The sequence below is a fragment of the Festucalex cinctus genome, chromosome 5 (assembly GCF_051991245.1).
Source record: "Festucalex cinctus isolate MCC-2025b chromosome 5, RoL_Fcin_1.0, whole genome shotgun sequence".
NCBI classification, from domain to species: domain Eukaryota; kingdom Metazoa; phylum Chordata; class Actinopteri; order Syngnathiformes; family Syngnathidae; genus Festucalex; species Festucalex cinctus.
The window spans coordinates 23,540,648-23,562,414 of NC_135415.1; the positions used below are offsets into that span (position 1 = coordinate 23,540,648).

Sequence of the window (21,767 nt, forward strand, 5' to 3'; positions counted from 1 at the left end):
ATGAGGTGATGGATAAACAACAATATTGTATATTGTTTTGAATAATTGACATAAAACTATTGATGGGCGAGTACCGATACCAGGTATCATATCGGCCCGATATCTGTAAAGAAAATTGCCATTAATTTCATCCAATTTTAACAGAAAATGCTATATAAGGGAGATATATATATATATATATATTTATGCTCACGCCAGTCACATAATTTACAGCTGATCATGATCAATATTGACTGAAAAGGAGCAGATTTTTTTTTTTCTTTTTAACCGTCACAAAATAATCCCGAGGTATAAAAATCCTGCCAAATTAATCAGCAATAGCTTAGATTTGTATTGCACAATGTAACGATTCAAGTTTTTAGTATCCTTATTAGGCTTTAGACCAGGGGTGGCGAGATCCGGTCCTTGATCAGGATTTTCCTGCCCAGCACTGATCGAGTTTGAAAAAATAAATGATAACCAATCACCAATTCAATCAGAAGATTGAGCAATATGTCTATTTAAAAAAAAATAACAGTAATTTTTGAGCTGATTGATGACATCATCGATTGATCAGGCAAATTAAGACATTACAACCAATCGCCGATTTTGCATATAATATAAATATGTAAATATATACTTTTTTTTTTTTTTTTTTTTTTTTTTTTTTAAGTCTAGTCATTATTTAGAGCAGGGGTGTCAAACTCATGTTAGCTCAGGGGCCGCATGGAAGAAAATATATTACAAAGTGGGCCGGATCGGTAAAATAATGGTATATAACTTTTACTTAACAATTGCCGTCAATTATACGCAGATTTTTGCGATTTTTGGGCCAGCCCTAAATTACAAAACTCAACTGTAATCTTTTGTTTAAAAAAATAATATTATTATATTCATCTAAGGACTGCTGTTGAAATGACAAATTTATATATTTGATTGTGGCTGGCTGATTAATTAGTCCGATATTAAAAAAAAAAATTTTTACTTTACAAAGTGGGCCGGATTAAACCCCTTTGCGGGCCTCATCCGGCCTGGTATGTTTGACCCCCTGATTTAGAGTTTGTATGTCGTGCGCATGTGTGTGCCATATTCCTCATTTGAGCTTTTTCAGACAACAAGGTTAACAGCGAATGAGCGCTCAATCAAGGTGTTCAGGCGCACCGCTCACAATCCGAGCACTCTGCGTCCATTAAGGCCCCGCACAGCAAATTTTAAGACCTTATTAGGTCCATTATCATGTCGCCATATTTCTGGCAGACTCAGTGACCTCAAACAAATGAAAAAACAAAAAAAACAAACAGATGTGTACATGTGAAATCTGGATATTCGATTGTATGTGCCTTTTTCTATGTGTGTTGTGTATTTGCATATTATGAACTTAAGATAATGTCTGTGTAGACATATAGATTTGGATGGAGCCTTGTCAATAGCACGCCTGAGCCATCTGTGCTCTACTTCGTTTAGTGCTATTTATACCAATGTTTACTCTTAGCACTTTCTCTATGTGAACTACACACTTTTAATATTACCCCCCTTTAAACAAAATCAATGATCTTGTCAAGTGACGTTTGTCACTTAAATGTGTGCTGCTGCTCTTTTATGGTCGGGTTGATGCTGCACTTACACAACAATCGGCACTAGGTGGCTGTCTTGTACATCAGGATGGGAAAGATTTTACAGATGAGGGACCTTTAGGCTTATAGTCTTATTTATATATATTGCTGATCTAATTATTACTTATTGTGAATCTTTGTGGGTAAAATATTTTTGGAGCTTTTTGAAACCGGCTCACTGAGCTTGAATATAATTTTGTCTTTGACTTGCATTATTAATATCCATGGTGTGGATGTTTGTTATTCTTGTTAAATTATGATATATGTTTATTCTGTTATTTCTCAACTTACGTATGACATTGTTCACATGTAGATTTTAATAATAGCAAGGAAGTAGGATGGCAACTGATGATAGTCTAAAGCCAACACTCGAATGTATGTTTTAAATTGGACGTTGAATTTAAATTGGTCCGGTGCAGTTGGTAAATCGGCTATTTTTTATTTTTTTTCCCTTCAATTCCCCCAATCCCCCCCCCCCCCCCCCCAACCGCACCCCACCCCCTCAATGCTGCTGCTTATGGAGGACCAAAACTGCCAAAATTCAAAATAAATAGATGACTAAATAAATGACTAAATAAATAAGTACATAAATAAATAAATAAATAAAAGTGACAATAAAAACGGATATAAAAAATCTAATTTAAAAATTAAATATAACTGTATTATTTTTATTTTTACTTTTAGTCATTTATTAATGTAGTAATTTATTTATTTTGAATTTTGGCAGTTTTGGTCCTCCATAGCTGCTCACCTCTTAACTGATGCAAGGAAGGAGGACATAACTCCAATATTCGTTTTTAAATCTTACTCAGCATTGTTTTAGTGTTTTATTTTTTTTTTTCTGTGCGTGCCTGCGATCAGCATATGTGCGCATGCACGCCGCAGCATTAGCATCCTGCGTTCACCTCAAGGCCGCCGCCGCCTTCCTTTCTTGACATGAAAGCCCGTGCGTGCGACTGGAGTGGATGACCGCAGCATTATCAGTCAAAAGGGTCCGGCAGTACGTTTGTTTTGGCTTGAATGGGACTGCAGATGGACACGTTTCCATCTGCATGTCTTTTATGTACGCCGTGCTTGCTGCGAACAAAAGGGAACCTTGCGTTGACTGATGTCGCTCTGCCGTCGCTTGCGTCTCCGGTCAGTGGAAATATTCAAGGCTGCTTTTAAGTTGACCTCGGGGCATCTTGGTGTTGGATGTCTTCTTTGTCTGTATATAGCAACCACAGTCTAATCATAAGGTTTTGAATGACGGAGGTTGGGAATATACAGCCGAGCATTTGATTTGACCCACTATGCAATTCTAAAAACAAAAGCAACAATGAATGAGCCCTTGTGGTCCTTTTTTTATGGCACATTCTAAGGCTGCAGAATATTTTGGTCCAGTTGCAATCGATTCAACGACCTCACAAAGAAATGACCTGGATGAACGAGAATATCCACAAGTATATTTGGATGTCCCACTGACTACTGAATAATGCAGTATTCACACAAAATACAGATGTAGATTTTTTGCTTGAATAAAGAGCAGTTATAAACACACTTGAGAAAATAACACATTTCACTTAATAGTAACAACCTATTGGTTATTTAATATAATCAACAATCCATCCATCCATTTTCTTGACCGCTTATTCCTCACAAGGGTCGCGGGGGCTGCTGGCGCCTATCTCAGCTGGCTCTGGGCAGTAGGCGGAGGACACCCTGGACTGGTTGCCAGCCAATCGCAGGGCACACAGAGACAGACAACCATCCACACTCACAAGCACACCTAGGGACAATTCGGAGCACCCAATTAACCTGCCATGCATGTCTTTGGAATGTGGGAGGAGACCGGAGTACCCGGAGAAGACCCACGCGGGCACGGGGAGAACATGCAAACTCCACCCAGGAAGGTCCGAGCCTGGACTCGAACCGGAGACCTCAGAACTGGGAAGCGGGCGTGCTAACCACTCGACTACCGTGCCGCTATAATCAACAATATTTTCCTAAATTTAAGCTGTGCATATCAGCAAGGTATTTTGTTCATGAGAAACATTAGCAAGTGACATCAGAACCACTAGCGATGTTGCAAGTAAGCTTGGTTTATTTATAAATAAATAAATAAATGATCATAGCAACTGTAACTGTGTCAGGCTATCACCATGAAAGTATACATTTTTGCCTATTAAACTGCCTTTGAAAAGAAATTTGATAGTTCTTGCCAGCCTATATTGGGTACTCGCTTAGCGGCTAGCTACTGGCCATTAGCCGCTATTACTGGAATCAGACACCGCATTCTACAATGCTTTTTTTTTTTTTTTTTTTTTTTTTTTTTTTTTTTTTAAACATGTTTGATAAGCGATTGAACCTGATTTCAGGATGACGTTTTTTGTTGATGTCGTTGGCAACAGTTTGTGATGGCAAACTGAGCTCCGACTATCCAACTTCCCATCGGGATGATGAGTCAAGTTAGCCACCACGCTATCACGCGCTGACATGAGAAACTTGGAAATAAAAGAGTACCAAGGCACTAATATCTGTGTATCACTATGATTGTGTCAGATTTTCTTTTGAAGTTGGCCTTCTCACAACATTAGCGGCGTGTTGTCATGTCTCCTGACTTCAGTAAAGTTTGGGAAACATGAGGATACCCACTTCCGACTGGCTCATTCAAATACTTTGTCCAAATCTGAGTCCTGGAATTTGCTCGAGATGGTTGACCTAATTTCTTATCTTGCTTTCTTATACTTCAAATGAAAGAGAAAGTCCAGAAGATTCCCTATGGAATGCATTGAGATTATGTCATCTATGAATTTGTGGTTTTGTATTGCATCCAAGTTCTACCTGGGCCCCAAAAGTAAAATCCATATGATTTTAGAGAAAAGGACACATAAATGTTTGTTTTCGATATGAAGATTCTGCTGTTATATTCTCTAGTACTTCCATGTGTTTCCAAGTAAGCACACACGCTAACTCTTTTCTCTGTCTGCTACTATGTTTAACTCCACAGTCTCCTCTTGGCTGCATGGATTAAATGTGTCACCATACCGTGGCCAAGAATAGTGTTGGAATGAGTTTTTTTTTTTATATCAAAATATCACTATTCCTCCACTGCCTCACAATTTCTAAACTGTTGTCAAAACACATGAGGTCCCCGGCCGCTTCTCCTGGCATTGTCGCCGTTGGTTTTGGGTTACCGTGGCAGCGTGGCTGATTGACGCGTGAGATTGTAAGGACGCCCTGGAGGCAGCGAGGGGTGAAAGCAAGTCCCGCCCTTTAAGGAATTACTACGACCAAAACAACCCCTCCCACTCGCACTCAAAAGCCAGGCTGCAGCTGTGGAGGGAGGCAGAGAGAGCGCGAAGAGTCATGTAAACTCTTCCACCCGGGTGAGGGGTCGAGGGTGCCGAGTGGGGCTAGCCGAACCCAGGAAGTTGTCGGGATTCCAAACGAGAATAAAGCTGTCCAGAAGTGGGGTGAAATCATCTGGAATACTTGATCCGAGGGAGCGTTCGGGACTTGAGGTCCAGGTGGCCCTCAAGTGCGTGTGTGTCTCTATGTGCGTGTGCGTAAATCGAGCAAGTGGATGTGGACGGGAACGTGAGAAAATGAGTATCATTCTGAAGCCAAGGTCGCGCTCCACCAGCTCGCTGAAGAACACCGAAGGAATATGGTAAATGGAAATATTTGCAATCTCCATCCTGTCGTCTGTGTGTACCTCAACGTGTGCGTGTGTCATGTTATTGTTCACCATTCCTTCCTTCCTTCCTGTTTGAGTGTTACCTCCTGTTGGTTTACATCCATCCTATGCTAACACCTGCCGTATTATACTCCACAGTCTCCACTTGGCTGCGGCAACTTTGCCTACAGATAAAGAAAAAAGGTTTATCATTAAAATGTCAATATGTTGGTATTTTATGGTTACAAAATTTTTTTAACTCAAAAATGTTATCACAACTAGTAGGTACAATTTGTAGTGTCTGCGGTTAACTTTTCTGGCCTGTGTAGTGGCCGTATGGGTTTTACAGGACTTGATAATAAACGCACAAGCTAACTTCAGCTATCCTTAGCCATATTTGACTTCACAGTCTCCACTTTGTTGGGTATCCCTTAGTCTCCTCATGGATGAAATTTATGCTGTGGCGTACAGTCGAGAAGAAAGGCCGAATTTTTAAGATGGAGAAGATCTAATTTAGGGAATAAAAGTGAATGAGTTATTAATAAACGCACACGCTAACTTCAGCTAGCCTTAGCCATATTTTACTTCAGTCTCCACTTTGCCTGGCCCTTAGTCTCCTCATTTATGAAATGCGTGCTGTGGCCTACAGTTGAAAAGAGAGGCAGAATTTTGAAGATGGAGAAAATCTAATTTAAGGAATAAAATACAATTAATTTAATTCAAAACATTACCGTTATGAGGTAGCATTGCTGTTTTGTTTTTTTTTGCATTTCTGACGTGTATTTGAGTCTTTGGGGGACTCATATGCTGTTGCTAACTCCGGGCTCATATTACACAGCCATTAATTCCTGAAGGTACAGCGTATGAGCATGATTTTCCAAAATCTGATTCTAGAAATGGTCTAAAAGACCTTAATCATTTGTATCGGAGCATAGCTTTTAACTTGGATTTAAAAGCATTTACACTTTTTTTTTTTTTTTCCCTTAAATGATCTACATTTGGGACTAACTTGGATCTTATTACATTTGTGTCCAGCATAACAGCTCCATGTTTGCTCTGAACTCTGCGGAGCCCGCTAATTGACCTTAGTTTGACCTCGGAGCCCTACTGGGTTTATATTCAATGAGCATTGTATTCGCAATATATTAATCGATTAACTGACATATTAATAGATCAGTAGCATAATTTTAGAATATATTCTATTCTAATATATTCTTCATTGGTTTGAGTATGAGTGTGACTGGTTGTTTGCATGTGCCTCTCCTAATTGACTGGCGATCAATCCTGCATGCATGCTGCCTCTCGCCCAACATCAGCTTGGCTAAGGCGCCACATGTGACACTAATGAGGTCGAGCGCTGTAATAAATGAATGGACTTCCAAACTATCCAAGTTTTATTTATCAGCGGTGGCACCCCTTTTTGGCCGTAGGCAAGACTTCGTTTTTTTTTTTTTCACCATTTCCATTCAGGAAGTAATATCTCTCGCACTCTTTTTGATCAACAAAGATGCAGCCCGAGGCGCAACCTGCCCTGCCCTCGTCCTGTCTCCACTCGTCCTTCGCTGCCAGCTCTCATTTCCCTCTGACAAATTGTCCTCCTGTCGCTTCCACGCCAGGAGGAGGGCGCCCAGTAAATATGCTCTTCCACTGTCACATCGTCAGATAGCGCTGGAAATAAATCTCCAAATCGTCGCTGTGTTTGTAAAGGAGAGAGGAGAATGCCTCTTGACCTTTTTCCTGCCTATCGATGTCCTATCATCAGTGGAATCTCGCTCGTTGTTGTTATCGCTTATTATTCAAGCAAGATATGCAAGTAGTACGGATGGGTGCGGGTGATAGTTCGGCTTTGTCTTTTAAGATAAGACAGCGCTTTACTGGGTTTGTGATCTTTTGTTGTGCATGTGTGTGAGTTTGCATGTGGAGCCGATACTCCTGCCTCAGTACCACAACAGAGCTGATGTTGGTTTATGTTGAATTGAGTAGTAAAGTGGAAACAAATAAAATGCTGGTCAACTTTACAATTTGGTCTGATTGTTCCCTCAAAAATTGACTTATGTTTTTTTTTTTTTTTTTTTTTTTTTTTTTTTTTTTTTGTTGTTGTTTTTTTTGTTTTGTTTTTTAATTCAGGACTATTACTTTCAGGCTCAACTTTACGTTGAATGAAACTCAATGCAGCTCTGCTTACCTTTTGGCTTTGACATGATAGCAGGTTTGTGGGACCAGGTGAGGAAGTGGGAAAGATTTTGGTCAAACTTTGAATATTACAAAACAGATAAATAGCCCAAACCGGACATATTTTTTTGTAGCTGGATTGTTAAAATGACATTTTTATTGTGTAGCATTTTAGCTATTTTGTGGATTTTTGTATTAATTTTTTTATTTGACAGAAGGTCTCTGTATTTTTATTTGTATTTGTTTTTTAAGACTTTTGCAAACATTTTTGCTTGCTCCAGCAGAGTTTAGCAAAATTTTACATCCATTTTCAACCTCGTATCCTGCTACTTAACTTTGTTGGGCAATTTCCTAATCATAACATCATACTCTCAGCAGATCATATTGGATGTTTGGGGGGGTGTAGTAAAAAGAAGGCGTGTTTTTATGCATTTTTAATCATTTAATGTTTTTTTTTTTCTCATTCTCATGAGGTAATAATCCTCCACTTTATTCAGACTGATACTAAGATCCCATCCCTAAATATATATTAATCAGCATTCTGACACCTCACCCCCACTTAGAAAACATGATGCTGAGATTAAGTGTGGACGAATGTGAATCGCTGACGTCGACTTGAAGCGCATTCATCTGGACTTTGTTTGTCATGACTTGACTGAGCGATGATGTCGCTCACAAGTGCGCAGGGCCTGTTTTATATTATTCGCATTGGAGTCTTTGGATCCCTAGTTGCAAAACTGGTTGAGTGTGTGACCTTTTATTTGCACGCATGTCACGACTGAACGGCTCATCTGAATGGAGCATTGAAAGTCGGCGTAAAGACGACAAGCAGCAAACCGCTTTTCTTTACGCTCCGTCTGGCAGAACAAGACAAACCAGATGGAGCTAGATGACACAATTGGCTACTCTTTACGTGTATGCTAATTTGCTCACTGTGAACGTCACCACTGCCGTTTGTGTGTAAATAAAGGGAAGATCGCTGAAGTGCAGTAAAGGCATCTTAGCATCAAATGAGATCCAATACAAATGTCGTTCCCACCTATGTGTTTGGTACTTTAGTTTTAAGTTCACAGGACAAAAAAAAAGCTGCTTAACGTTTTTGTAAATGGGAACAGGTTTAGTGACTTTTAAACTTCAAATTGCTAGCAATGAATGAAAATCTCAAAATAAAGAAACTAGGGGACACAAACACATTTCAAAATACGTTGGCGCAGTCTCACAGTTGAAAGGTTCGGGGTTTGAATCTTGTGCAACACTGTGAATGACTACGCTTTTTTTAATACACCAACATCGTTTGTTTAACTGCTACTGGAAATTTCATATTGCATTGCACAATTTTTTTTAACCTGTTTTTCTGTTAGCATTTGACTGCTGCTAAAGGCATATTGGCTAGCTACGACGCTATGCGCTAACGAGAGGCTAACCTGCATCGTGTGTATTTGATTACAGAGTTGATGTGTGGCTCAAGTTGGGCAACATTTTGTGCTTACTTTTGATGTTTAGAATAGATGGACTACAACACTAAAATAATCATATTTTAATTAATGTTAACTAACTGCTTACTTAACTCATTCACCCCCAGCCATTTTCACAGACTCAATCCCGTTCGCTCCCGGCTGTTCTGATGGATTTTGACTGATTTTGCGAGGCCCACATAATATTGTGTTCTATTGCTGTAAAAACATGGAACCTATCAAAAGAAGTCTCTTCTTTCATCAGAAAAAAAGTATAGTTGTATCTGTTTCCGTTTTGCAGCAATTAGCATTAGAATATAGCTAAGTTTCATCAGTTTTCACAAATGTATTTAAAATTGTGAGTAATTGAGCTTTTTTTTTTTTTTCAACATGGTCCTGGTTGAGCTCCTGCTGTCACCTGCTGGCCTTTTGTGTAATAACTACCATTTCTGCAACTGTTCTTTGCAGATGAGAGGCTGCACTAAGCGTCTTGTATACTCTAGCATTTAAAAAAAAACAAAAAAAAAACGTATAAATACGTCTTTGGGACACTTAAAACGTAAAAAAACATTTATACGTTATTGGGACAATGGGAGCAAATGAGTTAAATAAAACAAAATTGTACGTATAACTTTATTTATACAGCACTTTAAAACAAGCATTGCTGTATTCAAAGTGCTGTACATGAAACAGTAATCGGTCATGCAGTAAAGAATAAGATAAGAAAAACAAGAACAAAGCAAGCATTTTAAGTGAGTATACCATATGTTATGATAATCCACCTTTTGTTGATGAATACTTCCGACAGTATCTTTGCAAAGGCAAATTGTCTTCCATTACGGACATAATGTAGTGTCCAGTGATCTTCTGTGAGTTTAATCTCAGACAGTTTGTGCAGTGTGAGGAGGAGTCAGTGTCAGTGAAGTTTCCTGACATTCAAGCACGCAACTTGACTCGCGTGGGAAGCATTATTGTTCTTAGCAGGGTGTCTACCGTCTTGGCTATGTAAGGGCCGCTGAAATTCGATCTTCCATCTTTGGACAAGTTACTGTCCGCTTGGAAGTCAACAAGAGATATTGTTTTATCGCAAAGGCAGATTAAAAGCGTATCTGGACTCTGCTGACTCTTCAAAGATGTCCTTCCTAGGCGAATTAGTCGCTCCTTGTTGGGAAATGTGGAAGAGCTTTGCGTCAGAAGGGAGAAGCAAAGGAGACCTTCCTCGATGAGTGATGTCAGAGCTGGTGCAATACCTCAAAAAGACATTCCCAGAAAGGGTGTGTCTCTTGCCACACACACACATCGGGAAAAAAAAAGAAGAAAAGTCAGTGCTGGTGTCACTTGTACTGGAAAGAGACAATGGAGAGAAAAAAAGTGACTTTCCATGAATTAGGAAACAGGCTTGTGATGCATATTAGCTTTTATTAAAAATAATAAGAAGAAGAAGAAGAATATTTATTTTGTATCGCACTTTTCAAGATACTCAAACGCTTCACAGATAGTCCAAAAGATAAAATCAGGACAAAAATGCATTCAAAAAAAGTCCAGAACATAAAATCAGTACAATGATAAAATAAGTACAAAACTTAGCATTCATAATACTAAACATTAAACAATCAAAGCCACTTTAAACAGATGGGTTTTGAAAGCAGTAAATTGTTAAAAATGTGGGAAAATGCACACATTTATGAGACGTGTACAAGGGAAATCTCCAAAGTCAGAATATATTTGGATCCATTGCACCCTCACGTTCCGATAGGTGCTTTTCAAGTCAAACTATAAAATGGACAAAACAGCAAAAATATAAATAAATAGTGATGATGATGATAATGATAATGGAGTTGGAAAAGTTCAGATTGAATTTTGCCCCCCTAATTTAGCCGTTTACCACAACACAGGGGAAAAAAGCTCATAAACGCAATCTGAAACAACCCACAAAGACAGAAAAGTTTGTCTCCCATTCCGTGTCGGTGCCATTAAAAAAAAAAACAGAAAAATGCTAAATAAATAAATATATACCAGTTGTCACAGGCAGTTCAAAACTGTCTCATGATGATTTGTTCAAAAGCGAAACATTGCTGAGTCCCACCATTCAGGATCACTAACGTTCATCCAGAACAGCTGCACATTTCAGAGGTTCAACAATGCCAGATTTTACACGCAATGCAACAAGGTCTTCTGGTACTACCTCAGAAGCCAGAATCCTAATACTGTATACAAAACAGTAACATGGAGGTCAAGAGGTGTATTTTTTTTTTCTTTTTTTTTATTATTATTAAAGACTGTGTAAATGTTGCGTACATGTGTGGTTTTATTTTCCTGCCGGCTACCAAATATGACATGTGGGGCTGTGAGGAATCTGGTACAGAGATGCCAGTGATGTCCCGTCAACACAAACCGAGAGATACTGGAGTCACACTGGCTGCGTGTACGCATGCATGTGTGCGTGAGAATGTGAGTGTGAGAGAGAGGGAGACAGAGGACAAGTCGATTGCCCCTTCCTCGCCAGCCAAAGCTGACACTCACTTAGCTGCTGCTACCCAGACAACAGAGGGTGAGAGCCCAGTGTTGAAGTTGTTGGGGGGGGGATTCCTGGCATGACCCGTGTTCGTGTTTGTGTACGTGCTCATTGTGACTTTCTAATGATTTTTCACTAAACGCATGTTGTCATTTATCAAACTCTAGTTGGGGTGTTTAGTTGGTTTTGTGGTTAGTCTTTTTACTAGGGGTGTCAAAATTTAGTGCATTCATATTGAGTTAATTCAAAGTTCCTTTAACGCCACTTTTTTTTTTAATACGCGATTAATGACCACCACTTACTTGGAACACCTGTAGTGGGGGAATTCCAGTCACAACGCAGCAGACACGCCCATGTCAAAATTTAGCAGTAATAAACTGAATAATGATGCAAATGTTTGTGGAGACTGGGGTCAAATTGTATTTTACAATTTTAAAAATGTGCAGAATTTCACAAGTTACTTCATGTTAAAGATTACATAGCTCTTAATATGAAAAGAAAAATGCACTGAGCTGTCACCAACATCTTACAAATGCAATTATGCCATCTAGTGGCAGGAAATTGTCCTCAATGCAAATCAATATCACACTTTTTTTTTTTTATGAATTGTTATAAAATTACTGTATCAATGACTAAAAGATGCAGCCATATTGCTATTAGTTTAACATTTTTTCCACTTTTGTTAACAAACTATGAAAACAGAAAAAATTTACATTTTATTCAACATTTAAAACAGATATAAAATTTGCGATTAATTAAGAGTTAACTATTGAAGTCATGTGATTAATTACGATTACAAATTTTAATCCCTGACACCCCTACTTTTTACACATTGTATGACAAAAGTATTAAAAATGTCATTCCACTGTCGTCATGTGTCATACTTGCTTCTTTCCTTTTCGTCCTACGCTTCCATGCCGGTCAAGAATGTGAAAATGGAAGTTGTTTTGAACCTATTTATTTTGACATAAGATTATTTCCTGTGGGGAAAATACTGTAGTTGTGTAAGAATTGTGTTCAGCCTTAAGATGACTTTTAGGATTTTTCACACCATATTTTTCAGTGAATACATACCTCATTTCTTTTAATCCCACTTTTCCCAGCCAAGCTATGAATCAGCTCTGATGAGAAACTATTCATGCGCTCTCACAATGTACTTCTCTGTCCGCCGTTCCAAACGTCCACGTGTGAACCGCATGCCTCCACACGCCGCCCACGTCACCCTTTAGCGAACGCGCTGCAGAGTACGTCACGTCGGATTAAGGACGTGCCCTTATCCACAGCGAAGATGATGATTATGTGCGGGGGGTGACGTCATAGCTACGCGTTTGGGATACCCCCCCACCTTCACTACCAGACGGGATTATGGGATGGCTCAGCAGCAGATTTCCCCTGCCTGTGACACAGGTGGTGGTCACCGGCACAAACTTGGTGCTCAAGGTCAATGTTAGGTTTTAAAAATGAATGGATGAGCAATGTGAGCATTATAAAAAAATATGAAATACTTCATTTCAGATAATAAATTACATAAAGTTTACACATTACTTGAGATGGTGAAGGTGGTTGCGTATGGCGATTTAAAATTAGGTGGCAATCCAAAAATGAGTTGCTAATCTAAACCTCTTGTCTTTTGTGCAGTTTCGACGTGGACAATGGAACATCATCAGGTCGCAGCCCGCTGGACCCGATGGCCAGCCCAGGATCGGGCCTCATCCTGCAGGCCAACTTTGTCCACAGCCAGCGGAGGGAGTCCTTCTTATACCGCTCGGACAGCGACTACGACCTCTCACCCAAGTCCATGTCCCGAAACTCCTCCATCGCCAGCGACATGTAAGCGCTTCGGACCATTTTTTTTTTTTTTTTAAATCCACCTGCGTGTTCCCCTGTTGCGCTGAAAGCTTTTTATTCTATTTTTAGACTTGTTTTTTTTTTTTTTTGCCTGTCTGAGTGCATGTCTGAGTGCCACAGCTGGATGTTTATCAGCACAGGTCATAAAGCTGCCACATGGGCCACCTTTGGCTCTGGTGGGAAGTGTGCATGACCGACAGCCCGCCGAGTGGTGTCACATTTATTCTTATCACACAGGCCGCGCAGTGGACTATCTTAAATCACTGCTTAAACGCTTGCCATTGACACACTGGCCTTTATCGACTCAACAACTCCTGCACAAACAAATCTGATACAGGTGTTGAAAATTCAGTCTTCACGAGATAATAATGCTCGTTTTTGATTGACACTGCCTCTTTCACATGTTGATAGCATGCTCTCACACTGCGCCGGTTAGATGAAGCAGTCGTACAGGAAGTGGAATTATTGGCTGAAAATGTAGCTTCTTGATCGAGCCTGAAAGGCAAGATGGGGAATAGAGCAATGAATGGAAAGTAATGACCTGCATTAGTCATAGTCACTATTATGTGGTCCTTATTGCTGCTTTTTACTTGTCGGGCAATTGACAGTATTATGGAATACAAATTTTAGGTACACAGAAAATCCTGAAATAGCCCCAACTCAACTTTGTTTATAAAACACAGCAGTGAAGAAGTTAGGCCTAAAAGAATTGTAAGAATTTTGCTAATTAAAAATCACAATATTACAGAAAGATTTTATTATTAAATTATAATACTACACGATAATGCCAGACTAATGCAGTAAAGTGAGGCCTAAAAGAATATCAGAACTTTGCTAATTAAAAATATTCATTTTTTTTTAAGTTAAAAAAATTAATAAAAAAAAAAAAAAGTCATTACTACAAGATAATGCCAGAATATTGCGGTGAGTAAGTCAGTCCTAAAAGGTTAATGTCAGAATTTTGCTAATTAAAAAGTCACAATAGCACATGAAGATCTGAATTTTACTATTAAGTTATAATTGTACAAGATGATGCCAGAATATTGCAGTAAAGTTAGGCCTAGAAGAATATCAGAATTTTGCTAATTGAAAATATTCAGCATATTTTTAAAATGTAAAAATGTAAAAATAACTAAGTAAGTAAATAAATAAATAAATAAATAAATCATAATAATACAAGATAATGCCAGAATAATACAGTGGAGTTAGGCCTAAAAGAATATCAGAATTTTGCTAATTGAAAATATTTAGCATATTTTTAAAAATTTAAAAATGTAAAAATAGGTAAATAAATAAATAAGTCATAATAATACAAAATAATGCAATGGAGTCAGGCTTAAAAGAATAATATCTGAATTTTGCTAATTAAAAATATTCAACATATTTTTAAAAGTTAAAAAAAGAGAAAAAAATCATAATACTACAAGATAATGCCTGAATAATGCAGTGAAGGAGTCAGACCTAAAAGAATATCAGAATGTTGCTAGTTAAAAATGTTCAGCATATTTTTAACAGTTAAAAAAAGAGAAACGAGTAATAAAACTACAAGATAATGCCTGAATATTGCGGTGAAGAAGTTAGGCCTAAAAGATTAATATCAGAATTTTGCTAATTAAAAAGTCACAATATTACCAGAAGTTCTGGATTTTACTATTAAGAAGCTGCCATGTGAGAATTGTATTTTTAAGACATGGCATTCTACAATGCATAAATTAATGTCTAAATTTCACAAATAAAAAGTTGTTTTTCAACAAAGTGCTCCAAGTTTGTTGCTTTCCATGCGTTTGTTTAAATGCATTACAGCAGTCATGTGATGTGTGGTTCAGCCAGCATGTCAGGTCATATTGGTGTGTGTTGGTGGTGCAGTAGCGATCACCTGATCAAATGTTGACGGTGAGCTTTGAGGTCAGCGGCACGAGTGCATGTGACTCACGGTCCGCGGAGTCGAAAAATTCCTTTCAAGAGGGAGCAAAATGCGTAAAGGCCTCTCCCTCGCCCGCCATCCTGTTGACTTTTCCCAGAATCCGTGAATGATATTAGGGAATAGGAAATCCTCGTGCGTGGAAGCTTTTCCTGCGTCACCACATTGGAGCGCCCACGCAACATATTGAAAGCCGGATTGAAAGGGACGAGCGCTTCAACCGGCTGCTGATGTGAAGTCAGCATGTCACAGTGATGGAGTGCATGACAGGCACAAAACCTGTCTCATATGACGACACCACTGTTCTTCACTCTCGAGCTGACATTTTTTATTTTATTTTTTTTTTACATTATGTGCTTGTTCATGAAATGTCCACAGGCTAATTAGACACCTGACATTTTTAAATGTAATTATTAAAGTGTGGACTTACACATGAAATCTACAATAAGCAATAAGCCATTCTGACTCTAATCCAAAAATTCTGATTCAGATTTTGTTTTCAATGGGCAATTCGCAACTGAATTTGAGTCACCGCCAATTCGTGCACAGCCCTAATAATTATATTGAATTAATTTATTCTGTATTTAATTAAACTGTGAATTTTGTAATTCTATTATTTATTATATTTTATTACTCGTGACTGCCACCTCTGGCCTAAAGCATAACTGCAATTTCTGTAACCCTCTTGTATGTTCATGTGTAATCATTGTATTATAAATTGTCACGTAAAAAATAAATAAAACTATATATATATATATATATATATATATATATATATATATATATATATATATATATATATATATATGTATGTATGTGTGTATATGTATATATATATATATATGTATGTGTGTACGTATGTGTGTGTGTGTATATATATATATATATATATATATATATATATATATATATATATATATATATATATATATATATATATATATATATTAGGGGTGGTAAAAAAAATCGATTCGGCGATATATCGCGATACTACATCGCGCGATTCTCGAATCGATTCAATAAAAAAAAAAATCTTTTTTTTTTAAAAGAGCTCAGAATTGTTCATTCGGTAGTCTTACCGATTCAACGTCTTATCATCATTGCCTTTTCTTTTTTTTTGTGTGTGTGTGAGAATCCATTTTTAAACTTCCATTTTTAATGGAAAAATATTCAACAAAACGTCTGACTTCGGGTTAGGATTCACACCTTGAGCATGGAAGAATGTTATATGAACGGAACATTAAGCCTTAATATTTTATTTTAATGCTGTTCAAACGTGCGGCACGGTAGTTGAGTGGTTAGCACGTCCGCTTCCCAGTTCTGAGGTCTCCGGTTCGAGTCCAGGCTCGGACTTTCCTGGGTGGAGTTTGCATGTTCTCCCCGTGCCCGCGTGGGTCTTCTCCGGGTACTCCGGTCTCCTCCCACATTCCAAAGACATGCATGGCAGGTTAATTGGGCGCTCCGAATTGTCCCTAGGTGTGCGTGTGAGTGTGGATGGTTGTTCGTCTCGGTGTGCCCTGCGATTGGTTGGCAACCAGTCCAGGGTGTCCCCCGCCTACTGCCCAGAGCCAGCTGAGATAGGCGCCAGCAGCCCCCGCGACCCTTGTGAGGAATAAGCGGTCAAGAAAATGGATGGATGGATGGATGCTGTTCAAACATGAAACAGATTACAACCTCTATAAGACTGAAATTTCAGATAAATTAATAATACATATTCATATAAATCTTACACTCTACAAGCTTACTGATTAGTATTTTCTAAATTTGAATGAAAAAAAATCGCAACAATCGACTTATAAATTCGTATCGGGATTAATCGGTATCGAATCGAATCGTGACCTGTGAATCGTGATACGAATCGAATAGTCAGGTAGTAGGCAATTCACACCCCTAATATATATATATATATATATATATATATATATATATATATATATATATATATATATATATATATATATATATATATAATATACATTAAAAAAAAATGTTTACATGCTGTTGCTTAAAAGTTTCTCTTATGTGTTTTCCAGCCATGGAGACGACATGATTGTAACGCCATTTGCACAGGTGAGTTTTTTCAGCACTGTTTGTTGTTCAGCATTTTCTGTACGTCTCTTGCAAATCATAATTACAAAAACAATATTCCCACCTTCTCTTTCAGGTCCTTGCCAGCCTAAGAACTGTACGGAATAACTTTGGTGCGTTAACCAACCTGCAGCAAGACAGAGCATCTAATAAGTACGTTTGCACCACGTTACTGGGGTTTGTGGGAAATCCTCAGGCAACAATTTTAACTATCTGGTTGTGTTCTCTCACAAAGTGGCTTTGTGCCCCCTCTTCTGTTTATCAGTGGTACTACAGCGACAACTGTAGTACCATTGGTTGATCTAATTGTAATAAACACCTCCCTCAAATAGGTGCCTCCATTTTACTATCCGGGGAAAAAAATATTTGTTATTATTATTTATTTATTTACACAAGTCTATCACACTATTGTGCGCATATGAACTTAATTGCTTGGCTGGCCCATTTAAACTTTGTTGTAAAGCAAAACAGCAGCACCTATGTAAAAGTTATGACAAAATTTAAGTTACTATTGACTACTGTACTTGTAGTTGTGGCCAAGCTACTGTTGTCCACACTAATTTTATTTAAACAACCAAGTCGTTTCTGATTTGTGGTTGCTCCACAATGTTGTGGCCTTCTCAACACATTTGTCCATAACTTTTACTACAAGATAACGTTTACTAATTGTAATGTACCAGCTATCAGTGTTTAATATCATTTCAATAATGTGTAAAAATGTTTGTTTTTTTTATCTCCCTCACAACAGGAGATCACCCATGTGCAACCCACCACCCATCACCAAGACCACCTTTACAGGTTTGTCAATCATGTCAATAATATTCCATCATGTGAGACTGTCTGAACTACTTTATAATGGTGGAAGATATAAACTTTTTACCTTGCTTTCTCTTTACTAGAAAAAAACATTTGTCTGGGAAGAAAAATAAACTTATAGCACTATTATCATAATTACTAGGGGTGTGAATTGCCTAGTACCTGACGATTCGATTCGTATCACGATTCACAGGTCACGATTCGATTCGATACCGATTAATCCCGATACGAATTTATAAGTCGATTGTTGCGATTTTTTTCCATTCAAATTTAGAAAATACTATCAGTAAATTTGTACATGTACACTGTAAGATTTGTATGAATATATTTATCTAAAACTTGAGGCTTATAACCGTGAGCCACTGTACACAAACAGTTTGCAATCTGTTTCACATTTGAACAGCATTAAAATAAAAATATTAAGGCTTAATGTGCCGTTCATATAACATTCTTCCATGCTCAAGGTGTGAATCCTTAAAAAAACAAAAAACAAAACAAAAAAAACCAAAAAAAAAAACCGATTCTGCCGATTATTGAATCGATTCGAGAATCGCGCGATGTAGTATCGCGATATATCGCCGAATCGATTTTTTTTAACACCCCTAATAATTACCATATCATATCATATCATTCATTTGTTTTATATTGAGCTTTTCCAGATATGCCCCTAAAATAGACCATTCATGGCAAAAATCCATATTTCACTATCAACTGTATTTACGCATGGAAATGAGAGGTCCTGTATCTCAACATTAAAACATCCCGATTGTCTGCTTGCAGGAATGACTTTCCGATAAATCGCCCGCTCCTATATGGGACGTCTGTCGATGCTGCGCTATATTTAGAGCCCAATCAGACTGGTTAGCGGCCATTATGGGCCCTGCCATAAAGCGGGGACAGCTGTGAGTCACGGTACTGATTGTTTGAGAATATTGACGACCTGTAACGTCAAAGCAGGGAGTTCATTGGGGGGGAGATTAGGTCATGGTTGAAGTGAACAGGACAGGGCCCTTCTCTGTCAAATTTTATATATATATATATATATATATATATATATATATATATATATATATATATATATATATATATATATATATCTTGCATGACTTCAATAGTTAACTCCTCACAATAATTTTTTTTTTTATCTGTTCTAAATGTACAAGTAAATGAACAATAAGTTTTCATACTCTTGTTAACATAAAAGTGAGGAAAACGTTAAATAGAAATATGGCTGCATCTTTTAGTCATTGATATAGTAATTTCAATATAAAAGTTAAAATTAAAACGATGTACTGTACTGTAAAAAACAGTGTGATATATAACTTGTGTTGTGGTCATTTTTTTTTTTTTTGCCACTAGATGACATAATTGCATTGGTGACAGCTCAGTGTATTTTTCTTTTCATATTAAGAGCTATCTAATCTTTAATATGAAGTAACTTGTGATATTCTGCACATTTTTAAAATTGTAAAATACAACTTGATTATTATTCAATTTATTACTGCTAAATTTGACACCCCAAATATAATATTAGGTGTGTAATATTAGTAAAATCAAAGAAAATATAACAATCCGTTTATATAATAAAAACGTTTGCCTAGAGACTAACCCATAATTATATTATTCAAACACTTTGGTCCACATTTTGTAGTTCAGGCTCCCTCAAGGCGGAGACCTCCCTCCCTCCATCTGAGTCCCGTTTCGCCCGCCCAGCCGCTCCGCTTCGTGGTTTGTCTGCAACCGTGCGTCTGTGCAGCAGCAGCAGCAGCAGCAGAGTGGCCTCTCCGAGCACCCGGTGTCTGATGTCGCACTAAGCATGAGAAGAATGTCATTGACGTCAGTGCAGTCGCTGTCAGAACGGGTAGCACCCCAGTCGATGACACCCCAGCCAGGGAGGGGAAACGGGGAAGAAAGAGGACAGACAGATGAGACGAGTGTGGGAGAGGAAGGAGGATTATTGTGACAGAAAGAAGAGAAGGAGGATATTGTTGACAAGAACTGGGCTGACATGGGAGACTCCTGAAAATGAACCGGCATTCTGTTGACGTTTTTGTGTGACCGCAGTGACACTATTGTCACTCGATAGCAATCCTATATATGTGCCCAAATATTTGATGATGTCATGTAGTGACCATGTGATTCAGTGTCATGCAACTTGGAGTTCATCCACAAATGGGCTTCAAATAATTTATTAATGTATTTATGATTTAAACCAAATCCTGTATGACTTCAATTGTTACAAGAGATGTGACAGCATTGGAAGGCCACCGCTGTGCTCAGTTGTGATTCTAGTACATCAAGTTTTTGAAATATTCTTTATTTTTCCCCCCCTTCAAGTTTTAGCCATGTATTGTAATTCATCCATGCAACGTTTCAGAAAAAAAATCCACCTATTGCTGAACCTAACCGTTAATTCATAAATATTACTAAGGATGTTAAATGCCAGTTTTTGTTTTGTTTTTTTAGACTGATACTACTTTTCTATTCTTTAAATTTGTAATTTCTAGTTCGTGATTGTAAAACGACCTCAAGATGGTGGCCGCCGTGCGTACCTTTCCTTGAAATTAGGCCGAGTATCAGCCCAATGCAGATACCTGGTATCAGTACTTGCCCATCCCTCAATATTACAAAATATATATTATTACCTGTATATTGCACATTACTTATATTATTTTTTATTAGGGATGTTACACACCTTTTTTTTTTTTTTTTTTCCAGAGTAATACCAGTACAACTATACTCAACTCTTGAGTAGTCACTGATAAATGGTTCCCATCACACAAGTACTTTACATAAAATTTACAAAACAAACACAATGACAAATATTTTTAAAGAAAGACCAATGTATACAAATATAGCATTTTCCCTTTAAAATTCCTGAGATTAATGGCATTTTTGCATTCTTCCAATTTCTAGTTCCTGATAGTAACGGCTACAAGAGGCCAGCCGATCCTGGTATTGGCCAGTCGTAAGTACCGATACTTTAAAATCAGGCTCATTTTTATTATAAATATATCTGTTGTCCAAAATTGCTTTAATCTTTGATTATGGTAATTAAAATAAATAAATTAATTTGATGACCAGTGTGTAATCAATTATGCGATTTTAATTACACTTGTAGTAATCGGGTAAAGGGACCAACCCCTGCAGCGAGTAGTGAAAAGTTTTGTTTTAGAATCGCCACCATTATTCATTTAAACAGTTAATCTATGATAAACTATGTTACCGAAACATTTTATTTTTTGTTAGGAATGTTTGATGCCATTTTTTTTTCAGTCCAATATGTCCCAATATAGAATTTGCCCTTAAAATTGCATGAAATTTATTAATTTTTATTTTTCTATTTTTTTTTATTTTTAGTTTCTGGTCGTAAAAATTGCCACAAGAGAGCAGCCGATACCAGTACATCGATACCAGTATTGGCCGCCTTTGCTTAATACTGATACCTTGAAATAAGGCTGGGTCTTGGCCTAATACAGTATGGGTACATACTTGACCATCTCTAACTTTAATTCTTTTATTCAACATCATCCTTACAGTTTTATTTTTGAAAAATACAATAAAAGCACGCGCAGTGAAAACACGCCATAATTTCTACTAGTCTCTCAGTCAAGGTGTACACTATCAACATACTTCCTTGACATCAGTTATTGTGCTACTTCTGCAGTCAGGCAGTACTTTGGCGGCATCTTGTGGGCATCTT

At 37.7% G+C, this 21,767-nt stretch overlaps 1 protein-coding gene across 5 annotated transcripts in view; it reads left to right on the forward strand.

Annotated features, from left to right (window-relative positions):
• pde4d (phosphodiesterase 4D, cAMP-specific) overlaps window positions 1-21,767 on the forward strand; it is a 162,094-nt gene that overhangs the window by 121,519 nt on the left and 18,808 nt on the right. For 4 of the 5 annotated variants that reach the window (XM_077520814.1, XM_077520815.1, XM_077520818.1 and 1 more), the window contains exons 2-5: window positions 13,030-13,221; window positions 17,194-17,230; window positions 17,325-17,401; window positions 17,997-18,046. In XM_077520814.1, the coding sequence (XP_077376940.1) occupies window positions 13,030-13,221; window positions 17,194-17,230; window positions 17,325-17,401; window positions 17,997-18,046 (356 nt within the window). Of the gene's footprint in view, window positions 1-4,897; window positions 5,245-13,029; window positions 13,222-17,193; window positions 17,231-17,324; window positions 17,402-17,996; window positions 18,047-21,767 lie in introns of those variants that run through there. The other variant, XM_077520816.1, reaches the window with a different exon arrangement.